The sequence below is a fragment of the Ostrinia nubilalis genome, chromosome 3 (assembly GCF_963855985.1).
Source record: "Ostrinia nubilalis chromosome 3, ilOstNubi1.1, whole genome shotgun sequence".
Classification (NCBI taxonomy): domain Eukaryota; kingdom Metazoa; phylum Arthropoda; class Insecta; order Lepidoptera; family Crambidae; genus Ostrinia; species Ostrinia nubilalis.
Genome location: NC_087090.1, coordinates 16,452,054 through 16,464,232, shown reverse-complemented (window position 1 = coordinate 16,464,232; position 12,179 = coordinate 16,452,054). Strand labels below are relative to the sequence as shown.

The 12,179-nt window shown below is 42.7% G+C and overlaps 1 protein-coding gene across 1 annotated transcript; it reads right to left on the bottom strand.

The window, feature by feature from the left end:
- Window positions 1–5,250: 5,250 nt before the first annotated feature.
- Window positions 5,251–11,274, bottom strand: LOC135088188 (mediator of RNA polymerase II transcription subunit 15-like). The gene is made up of 7 exons (XM_063983079.1): window positions 11,174–11,274; window positions 10,335–10,510; window positions 9,198–9,355; window positions 8,174–8,295; window positions 7,633–7,735; window positions 6,481–6,704; window positions 5,251–5,449 (listed from the first exon to the last, which is right to left on the bottom strand). The coding sequence occupies exons 1-7, from the start codon at window positions 11,272–11,274 to the stop codon at window positions 5,335–5,337; spliced, it is 999 nt and encodes a 332-aa protein (XP_063839149.1). The 3' UTR covers window positions 5,251–5,334.
- Window positions 11,275–12,179: the final 905 nt, after the last annotated feature.

Here is a 12,179-nt window from a genome sequence, read left to right as displayed (position 1 = left end):
AGCGTGCCCCGCCCCCACCCTCCACGCCGCATTCGTCCGCAGTTGAGTGTTGTCCTTGACGACGGTGACGCGTGCTTGTCGACATTTTGTTTTTGTGTTGTTATTTTGTGTAATTGAGAATGTTACTAGGTATGCAAAATCACTTGAAACCTATGTTACAGTTAGGCTTTTACATTTACAAATACATTAGTTTTTATTTCATTCAAAAATACCCAGTAGTTATGATTTTATAGGCATTCAAAGTTCGCTAAAATATCGAGTCCCGCCGACGGTCACGTGACCGCGCGTGACGTACATTCACAGTGTCCGCTCACTAGAAAACGGATATAAACATACTTAAATACATTTTTTTTGTAAATACAAACTTATTATACATATTAACACCCAGACCCATCACAGAAATTAAAATTGAACCAAACCCAATCTTGATGCGATTGTGTCGTTTTATTGCGAATTACCTTCCAGCTCCATCATTAGACCCTGATTACTATATAGAATTAAAGTACTCATCAATACAAAACGAACGAGCCCAAACTCGATGGATTTAAGTCGTTTTATTATAGAGTTCCTATGGCCACCTTCCAGCTCCATCATCAGATCAGCTCCATGTCATCATAATATTGCATGGTCATCCAAATCACATGTGTTTGCGAAATTTCAGCTTAATCGGTTGCCTGGAAGTGGGTCTTAATTCAGTTTGCAAGATTCCACCCATACAAATATGAGCCAGTCACTGTAATATGACGTCACGCGCATAAAATGGCGGGCCGGCCGCCGCCCGCACTTTTAAAATTCAATATCTTGGAAACTAATTGACGTATCGAAATAATTCTTTCACGAGTATTTTTTATTTTTAACAGAGAATACAGAAAGCTAAAAAACAAAATTAGTGAACATTCTTCATTCATGAGTACTTCGCCTTCAACAAGTTTAGGTAGAAAAAAACCTTTTATAATTCATAACCAAGCACGAGAAATGGCGAGAAATGTCCTACAGATGTGCGTCGAGGAAAAAAAAGACAGTAAATTAAAGCAATTTCTTCGAGGCAACCCCAGTAAACCCCACATGTAGGAAGTGTTACAGAAATGTATAGTTTACTTGCTTATAAGTTGCAAAAAATATGGAATAGATAAGGTTGACCTACTTAATTGGTAATAATTATCGATATCGACATTAGCATAATTAGTTAGGTAACAGCACTACCGCATTCCTCAGGATGGACATGAACTCGCGCGCCTACTGTTCATGCAACTCTTGCAAGGCTACTTCTTTACGTAGCTCACACTGCCCTCTCGCTTTGGACGAAAGGGATGGAAATATACGCTGTCACCAATACATACACTTCTTTGACTCTGATGCGCTCGGAACCGCGCGTTTTTGACCGGTAGTAAAATAAATCAAAATAGAAAAGTGTAGTTGACACCTCTGACTATTGAGTAGTCTACTTTTTCTGAACCCTTTACACCAACGAATACTTAAATACTCGGAAGAGAGAGAATTACTCCAAGAGACCGCGAAGAGAATTTATCCACAACGAGGAAACTCTTGGCCTGTATCTCACCTTCTCGAAATTAGCACACTATTTTATACATAGGGGCCGTCCATATATTACGTCATTCTAAATTGGGGGGGGGGGGGGGGGTTGGTCTGCGGATGACGGTAAATGATAGATAGGGGGGGGGGGGGGGGGGGTGTTTCGAAATTGACGTCATTCTTATTTATTTATTTATAGTTTATTGTTCACCTACAAAAAGATTATTTCTAAAAAGAAATTTCTTCCAGCACACCTAGGTTGGCACCCGGGGCGATCACCCCCCCCCCCCCGTCACAAGTCCTATGGCACCCCTGGTACCCCCCCAGGATTTTTGGGGTTTCCTACCGATTGAAAGACAATCGCACCCCCCCACCCCCCCCGTATCATGAGTCATGACATAGACCGCAGATTTGCCATGCAGATGTGCCAGGGAGTACTAATCTGCGCGACTTGTGTCACCCCCTGATGCCTGGCACCCGGGGCGGACCGCCCCCCACCGCCCCCCCCCCCCCCCCCCCCCCCCCCCCCCTTCCGCCGCTACTGATTACATATAATACTAGCTGCCCGCCCCGGCTTCACCCGTGGTACTTACGTGTATTATACATATAAACCTTCCTTAAGAATCACTCTATCTATTAAAAAAAAAATAAAAGGTGATTCTACAAGTGTTTTAATTTTGTCAAACTGGTAATGACGTCAATTTTGGGAGAAGGGGGGGGGGGGGGTGTCATTAAGAAATGACGCTAGGATGATTGTAGGGGGGGGGGGGGGTCTAAAATCTGAAAAAATCGATGACGTAATTTATGGACGGCCCCATAAACAAATAGAGGTCAATTGAAAATTTGGTGACATTAAATGAAAATCAGGAGTACTAATTCAATTCAATTTATTCAATTTACAAACAGTTATTGCTTTATATCTTCACCGCCTATAAATTCTATCAAAGGGACCTCTTAGAAACCTACAGATTGGACTACATTATTGTATAAAATTGATCCCGTGTTGATAAAGTAAATTTTGTACGAATCAGTTCTGTTATTGCATGCGAATGTTTAAAATTGTAGCTCATCATAACAATAAATTAACCTCAAATTTAATAGGGATCCAATTAATCTGAGTTATCCTTGATTTTTAAATTATCACAGACAAATATCACATCTGCAAACATGTTTAACTTAATACATATAAGAAATAAAATCGCGTATCAATACCATCAGAGGATCCCTTATTACATAATGGAGATAAAACATTTAGGAACATTGGAAATAAAATATAAAATACAAACATAACCCAATGAAATCTTCAGTTCTGATAACATACATACATTACACAATACTTCAGTGGCAGAGTTTATGTCATTTAAGCTGCCTTAGAGCTTTTTCACAGTTGCGATTTGATCGGAGATTTCATAGCGAGGCGGTATCGCGTTGATTCGTTGTAATTACGCTACAATCGCGCTATGATCACGCTACGCTGCCCTTAACATACGCCACGATTTAATAATCGCTTAACATAAATAGATGAATGGCCAGTCAGTTTTAAACAGTTAAATTAATTTTAAATAATCAAGCAATGTATCATAAATTGAAGAAATAAGACGGATAATTCATTATTCTCACTCAAACGCTTCGGATACATATCAAGATAATACGTTGTATCTTGGAAGTCATATTATTTTTACTACATAAAATATTTAAAAATATCTTGAAAATATTTTCATACTTACCTAAAATCATAAAAAAATACTTCACAATAATATGCTTAATACTATAGTCCGATTTTTAATTCGACGGAATTCTGACAGCTGTCATTTTTTGACAATTCAGATGTAATAAGCCTTTTTTGCTTTGAATTATTAATAAATAATATGAAATGAAATTTCATCAAGTACAACTTACAAGAATGAACTATTGTTTGTTTTGTGAATTCAATGTACATTAATTATTATGTACATTTTAGAGATTAAATAGAAAAAAACGTTTTTTTAACACAGTAAAACAACATATTATCATAAACGAAATATGAATTGATCATCAATCATCATTATCGTCATCATAATCAACTTGGATTATAAAATTGGCATCTTGTTAAATTGGTTATTTTATGAAACTAAGATTTTATTAACAAAAGGATTTTCATAAAAAAGGTTTGTAACCCATGGATTATTGGCCAGGGAGTCCAGTAATAGAAAAATAATTTCCCGATTTTTTTTGTAACTTCAAAAATATGATAATAAAAATTCAAATAACCATTTTGAAATGTGCAGTACATTTTTAAGCCTTAGTTTTTCAAGTGAAACCTTAAATTCAAGAAAGGATTATTTTTTAATTTGTGAAAATGCTCTCCATTCTTAGTGGGAATGTTTCAATGTTGGCAACACTTCTGAAATGTCAAAATTCCGTCGAATTAAAAATCAGAGTTTAATAATCTTCATAATATAATTCACAAACCGCATGCATTTTCACTAACTCAATTTTTTCTAAGTTTCACTTTGAAAACGTGACATTTTTATAATTTTCACGCCAATACATTCCCGAAAAGTGAAATCATATAATTTCTTCAATGACCGATTGTTGCGTTTGCAATAATTTTTAAAATGTTATTTGACATCTCGTCAAGGTCTGGTCAACACTATAAATAAAGTCTGAAATCGCTGCATAAAGCGAGGTTCAGACTTAGGCCCAGAACAGACGGTGAAACGCAACTGCAACGAAACTGCAACTGCTAGTTACTTTTTTTTAGTTGCATCTAAGTTTCTGCTATAGCGTCCGTTGAGAGACCACACATGACGCGACCAGTTTGAAACTTTCGTTCGTTGCAGTTGCGTTTCACCGTCTGTTCTGGGCCTTATGTAACGCAAATGACGTGGATTCGGCGCGAATTCTGCAGTTACTAACTTTGAGGTCTCTGTTCGCTCTTACAACGTTCCGAATGTAATGCTCGTTCGTTAGATATCACTTACACAAGTCTGAACCCCGCTTTCAGTAGCCACTATTAGCGCCCAGCAAACGAGGCGTAGACAAGGCCTAAATGCCGCCACTATGATACGACGGCCTAAGACGGCTGTAGGTCTAGGATACGCGCCACGATAAACTTTTCTCGCGCCATTTTATCGATTATACGTGACAATCTCATACGTTTGTCATCTAAAATCGATAAGATTATATCACGGCGCGCATCCTAGCCCGGCTGGTATGGTGATCAAAATTTTGTTATGAAATTACTGCACACTTATTTAGTGTTGACAATAATTTTCCATACATGAAAATTATGAGTTTGCCATAATAAGAGCAATAAACTAAGACCAACTGCATCTCTTGCAAGCTATAGCCCTTTGAAAATGGTCCACATTTTTTGGAAATTGGTTTCTACTGGGCTGAAGATGCCACCAGTAAAATAGGACTTTAGCATACCAATTTTATAGACTTTAAACAGTCTTTAGAGACTGATTATGACAGGGTTATACGATCGACGAATGAGCATATTCCAGGTACTCACTCGGAACTTTGCTTCCATGAGTTTCTTTTGTTTTTTCTTTTAGGGTTCGGACAAACCAACGCGATCACACCGCGATCAGCCTGCGTGCAGCGATGGCGACCAGACCTTAATGCATTGATCGCCATCGCTGCACGCCGGTTTATCGCGTTGGTTTGGCCGAACCTTTACGGTGTTTTCATAAGTTTCTCATAAGGCTGCAATGCCTAACGTATTAAATCCATTTCTATTTTACGCTAACTCCATCGAAACTCTACAGCAACAAAGGTTACTGAGCTTACCTAGGGTTGTCGCTGCGTCATTTCTTAAAGTCCTAGCGCGGGCACGGGCGTATACGTGATAGGGCTGGGCGCGCTCGCTTGACGCACACTCATCTCCCACGCGTCGAGGAGTTGTCCCACGGAGCATTGCTTCGGTAACCTGCGGGAGGAAAATATACATTATACTTATAGTTAGTTGTATTTATAGCTGCGATTCGTTAGTCAAAATCATAATCTAACTGAGTTGAGACACGGAATAGAGAGAATACGCGTGGGTACATCACTACTCGCTCGTGAATCCCTTGTGGATTAAATCCGCCGGCGGTTACGCTGCGCGTGTTTTGTTTTCGATGCCTACTCGGGGAGATGAACAGAGGGCTTAGTGCGAGTTTACATCAAACGCGCTCACTAGTGAGTGAGCACACTCAGCCCACAGGTCTGGTATTACTATAAAGTTAATATTCTTTCGGAATAAAGCAACGACCACGAGCTGTCAAACGAAACCGATTTTGGTTGACACTGGATATCATTTATGTGTCATTGTCAGGATTATTTCACTGTTTTGTACAATAAATCAATTACTGAACCGGTCACTACGTTTCCGAAGCATTATTTCTCATAAACATCCACGATTTCACTCACGTAAAATCTGAAAATATCTTATTTCAAATTTTCAGCGTGCCACTAAGTGCCTCTGAACAGTCAAATAGTTGCAAAAAACGGTTCTGTCTGACATGACAGCGACGGCATCACGCATCTATTTTTATCACACAGTGTTGCTACTAGTGACATCTCGCTCGCTCAGTTCTTTGTTGCTCTATTCCGAAGCAGTGGCGGATTTACAGTTTTGCCGCCCGTAGGCTAGGGTGGGGTTGGATCTTTATTTAAGTTTTATCTTCTGAAATCGAGTAAGCGTCATCTGAAATCTGCCGCCCCTAGGCCGCAGCCTATACGGCCTATTGACAGATCCAGGACTGCTCCATACAAATGACAGCTAATTTTGACGTACATTGTATGGAGTAAGCGACTTAAGACATCACTAATTTAAGTTCCACGGACAATCGTGTCTGCCTACAGTATGGCCTACAGCGCCAAAATGCCGAAACTCAAATAGGCACAGAAATATTATGACAGCAGCCTAGTGCATAATAATACAGGTCAGTGGCCCTGATATTATTGTGGTGACGTCACCTGGCCACACGCGCCTCCCACGCGCGTTCCACGCGCGCCAGGAACGAGTCGGGCGCGTCGGGCTTCGCGCCGCGCAGTCGTAGCCGGCACGGCGCGGCCAGCGGGTAGTCGCGCGGCACCGACACGTGCACCGGCGGCACGCACGGCAGACGCGCGTCGTCTAACTGCGCGACCAGGGAAATGGCGCCGATGCCGCCTGATAACTGCATGTTGTCTAGGGACACCTGGAAAGTTCGATGATTGGGTAAGACTAGTGCCCGTTTTCACCATCAATCCCCATTTTTAAGTGACCCCTATGAAAACAAAATTCCTGTTTGATGTTACCATAGGGGTCATTTAAATATTAGGGATTGGTGGTGAAAACAGGCATGAGTCTATCACCTCGTCGCTTGCCTCTCTAACTGACGTATCTGTAATTTTTTTCGAAACTGAGTTATCTACACCATCATAATCAATTTCGCAAGACGAATCGATCTGTGTAATCGCCTGAAAATTTTGCAAAATGTCAGTTACGTCAGTTAGAGAGGCAAGCGACGACCTGGGTGATCGAATCCAGGTGATCAAAGTGGACTCCAGGAGACATTTTGGTGTCCTTTGATCGCCAATGGATAAGAAGTCCACTTTGATCACCGAGTTGATCTTATCCATAGGTGATCAAAGGACACTAAATTATCGCCTGGAGTCCACATTGATTACCTGGGTGATCTATTCCAGGTGATTAAAGTGGAAGAGACCTAAGACAAGAAGGTCATTAAATATGCGGGAGTTTCCCAATACTAGTGACTATTGAACATCAGCGCAGCAATCGCTAAAAGTTGCGCGAATGCGACGCCAGTGGAGCATAGCGCCGCGTTGACGCTGCGTAGGCGCTAGCAAAACGACGACGCTCAAAAGACGCTAGCATAGTCCCTAAGTTTTGGGGGACTCTCACAACACAGCTGCGTCTATACATATAAAAAACCCGGTGAAGTCTGAGTCTAAATCGCGTATACAAACTTCACCTATAGTCTCAAACTCTATCACCTTTTGAGACCATAAACATTTATCTAATGCATAGTTGCCGAACTGGTGCGTCAAAAACACCCTGCTATTCATCACAGGGCTAAATATTTGACATTAGCCACAATTTTAATGAAATAATTGTATCCATACCTTAAACCTGGAGTCTAGCCTGGCGATTTCTCCTTGAAGAACATCAGGTATATCCATGACTGGCTCTTCTAATTTTTGCGTTTTGAGCGGTGGTGGTAGATTCCTAAAACAAACATTACACACAATTTAGTAAATAATGTGTCAAATAAGTTGAAAAGAGCAGGGTTTTTTTTATCATGAATCCATAAGTCGCTGGTTCCCATCCGGCTCGAAGGACCAATGAAAAGAAAGGGTTTCTTTATTATGAAATTATAGGCGATGGTGAATTTAACAATTTATTGACGACTTTTAAGTTATTAGCACATAACACGTTAGTTTCACAAAGACAAGACGAATCTCTTAGTAGCTAGCAGTAAAAATTATACATTTTTGTATCCAATGTAAGTGTTAAACAAACAAAAAAATACGCGTATAAAATTCATATGAAATTCGCTGGTCGTGTCGTCGGTCAAAGCACAAATGGTGTCACAACAAAGCAGAACTGCTTTGACACCATTTGTGCTTACCGAACGGCAAGCGAAACATTTCTATTAGCACTAACCTGATCTCGGGCCCGTTGAGCGCGTCTAACGTGGAGCCGAAGGTACGCTTGAGCGTGTGGTTGGCCAGCGGCGACGACAGGCAGTTGTTTACTACTTCTAGCAGAGGATTGAAGATCTGCTCCTGTTGGGGACAAAGTCAATGTTTACTTGTAAGTTTTCCTAAGAAAAGCAAAATAAAATAAGCATAAATCTCATTTTATTTTTGAAAGCAGGCTTTTAAACAGCACTTTTACACGTCTCGGTAACAACACTACCACTGCTTCGGGACAATAAGTATATGGGACATAGCTCGCTACGAGTGCGAATCGGTCGCTAACTACTGAACTGACTACCTCTCGTTCCAATCGTTGCAACTCCTGTGTAGCCAGGATCTACAGCTTGACCGCCAATAAAATCCATCCAGTGAAGGTCAAGTTTGTCCCGGAGGAAAGTCAAACTGTCATTAGACCCGCAACGAAATTAATCAGAAAAACTGTAATATAGGAGTTCGAAGATAAGGTTCGACTTCCCTCGCGACTCAAATTATACGCTCTATTAAAAATTTGGAGAAGGCAAACTTCAAGTTCAGTTAGCCAGCTCACAGTTCACTGAATGAACAGAGAGGAGAAAAGGGGCGGAGTTGAGAAAAAGGGCGGAGCTGAGAAAAGGGACGGAGCTGAGAAAGGGGGCGGAGCTGAGAGAAGGGGACCGGACCTTAACTAATAAATAGGTCCGTTTTCCAAAGAGGAGACGAGATGTGTTATAATAAATATAAGTAACCAATAAAATTAGTTTTTTACGCGTTTAATCCCGCTCAGTTTCAGTAGAAACAGTTAAGCAGAGCGGCGAAGACCTCCCGCGGAGTAGATATATTATATGGAGGTATTCTGGTGGAAATAACTTGACCGCTCGTCTCCTCACCGCTTATTTTCTGCTCTCCTAAAACAACATTGTTACTAATCCTTACTAACAATCTATGGATGAGTCTGAAATAAATAATTATTTATTTATTGATTTACAATCTTCAATAATGACGTCACTGACCTTCCCCGGCGGGAGTCCCACGACGACGCCTTCGCTGCGCTTGAAATCAAGTTTCTCTAGCACCACCTCGCATTTGATTAGTGTTTCAAGTGGCATCCGCTTGTTTGGGTTCGATAGGATGTCCAGTAGGTTCTTCATTTTGGTCAGTTTCTCCACATCTGAGGAAAGGAAAAAAACGTTTATTAGGTACAGTCAGCGTCAAATACTTCGTGACACCCAAAGTGGTGAAAAAGTTGACAACACAACCTTATTCCGATTATAAAAAAGACGTGTTGCGAACTTTTTGGCTACTTTGGGTGTCACGAAATATTTGAGGCTGACTGAGATGGTAGATTTTGTGTGCACTTTTTACTGCTTAGAAAATGAAAATGAAAATATTTATTGCCAGAAGCAAACAATACAATAACTAAAAGACAGACCTCCACACTAGGCATTGCCTGTCCTGTGGAGGAAAGAATAACGATTTACAGGTAGAATTAGTACGGCTAAGCTGAAGTGTTATTTAAGGAACCAATAAATCGAAATATGAAAGTACACAAAAGATGAAAAGGCATTAGGGATGAATGTAGGGTGTGTGCTGTTGTGTGTAAAAGTGTAGATGTGTTGTGTATGCGTGTAATTCACGACATCATGCTTCTGATGAAAAAAAAAAGGAACTAAGGGCAGTACTCACTTTCCCCCTCGCTAGCCATCCGGTGTATCATCTTCCTCAACGGCTCGATGTATTTGGACAGCTGGCGGACCTTCTCGCGGTAAGCTGCTTCCTCCCCTCCTGGGGAGGCTACACCTCTAATAGGAATAAAGTAACAAACTGATGTTCTAATACTCACTCTCCCCCTCGCTAGCCATCCGGTGTATAATCTTTCTCAGCTTGTACTTGAAATGCCTTTGGAGTGATACCGGACTTTCTCTCAGTAGGCTGTCTCTTCCCAACATTGGAAGTAGATGGGGGAATCACCATGCCCATAACTACACGTCTAATGGAAGAAGTAACAAACTATATCTAGTATTCACTCTCTCCCTCGCTAACCATCCAGTGTATCATTTTTCGCAACAGCTCGATGTACTTGGACAGTCTCCCGGGGGAGTCTACGACTCTAATGGAGATAAAGTAACAAACTTATGTCTAATACTCACTCTCTCCCTCACTAGCCATCCGGTGTATCATCTTCCTCAACGGCTCGATGTATTTCGACAGCTGTCTGACCTTCTCCCGGTAAGCTGCTTCCTCCCCCCCTGGGGAAGCCACGCCTGCCCCTACGGGTGTATTAAGGGAAGATGAGGGGGACGCCACCATGCCCATGCCTACGCCTCTGTGGAGAGAAATAATTTATTAATGTATGCCCTTTTTTATACAGGGTTACTTGTAAAACACCAGCAACCTCGCAGGACCAGATAGCTGATATCATCTGCTGATAAACTGATATCAAGATCGCTTGTTGTAACTTGTAGATATCTTTGGGCCTTTGTATAGCAGCGCACGAAATCGTCTTGAAACCCAGGCCTTTTCGTTCTTTCGTCACAATCTAGTCCTCTCATAGTTCTGTAGACTGTGACGGCGGGTGGTGTTGCCAGGTGCGGCTGCGACTCGATCTTTCATAGTTACAATATTGTCTAGAACCCCACCCCAACATAAGTAACACTAATGCCCGTTTTCATCATCAATCCCTAATTTTTAAGTGATCTCTATGGTAACACAATACATGAATTTTGTTTTCATAGGGGTCACTTAAAAATTAGGGATTGATGGTGAAAATCTAAAGCCCGGTCTCTGAGCACGTAGAAATTGTCCAATGACCCCAAGCTACCCATCCTTATCGCTCGCGCGTAATTATGTTGCTATCGTGCTCGCACACTCACTGCGGGGGCCCGTCGCACAGTCGCGTCAGCAATATAATTACGCGCGAGCGATAAGGATGGGTAGCTTGGGGTCATTGGACAAAATTCTACGTGCTCACAGACCGGGCTTTAGCTACCTCTGAGGCGGCGCGTGGTGCTGCAGATGCGTCTGCGGCGCCGAGGGCGAGGGCCCGCCGCACGCGCCCAGCGCGCCCAGCCCCGACAGTGGAGACGGCATGGGCCCGCCCCCTACGTATAGTCTGGTCCGTGAGCACGTACAATTTTGTCCAATGACCCCAAGCTTCCCATCCTTATCGCTCGCGCGTAATTATGTTGCTATCGCGCTCGCACACTCACTGCGGGGGCTCGTCGCACAGTCACGACAGCAATATAATGAGGGCTATCGTTTTAGCGCTCACCAGTTTGCGCCACTGTAGAGTAAGGTCCTGTCACTTGCTAGTAGCGAAGACAGTGGCACCATCTGGTGAGTGCTAAAGTGGTAGGAGGACTATCGCATTTGCACTCATCAAGATGGCGTCACTGTAGAGTAAGGTCTTGTCAATCGCCAGGGGTGCCAACTGTCAAGTATAAAAACGATAGCCCTAATTACGCGCGAGCGATAAGGATGGGTAGCTTGGGGTCATTGGACAAAATTCTACGTGCTCACAGACCGGGCTTTAGCTACCTTTGTGGCGGCGCGTGGTGCTGCAGATGCGTCTGCCCTGGGGCCCGCCCCCTACGTATAGTCTGGTCCATGAGCACGTAGAATTTTGTCCAATGACCCCAAGCTATCCATCCTTATCGCTCGCGCGTAATTATGTTGCTGTCGCGCTCGCACACTCACTGCGGGGGCCCGTCGCACAGTCGCGACAGCAATATTATTACTCGCGAGCGATAAGGATGGGTAGCTTGGGGTCATTGGACAAAATTCTACGTGCTCACAGACCGGGCTTTAGCTACCTTTGTGGCGGCGCGTGGTGGCGCGCCGAGGGCGAGGGCCCGCCGCACGCGCCAAGCGCCAGACGGCATCGGCCCGCCCCCTACCAGAGTAAATACAAATGAGTAGGTCATCTTCATAGAAACGCACCGAGCGCGGTTTGTATGTGAGCGCGCCAACACGTATTGTAACACTTTTTTTGGCGA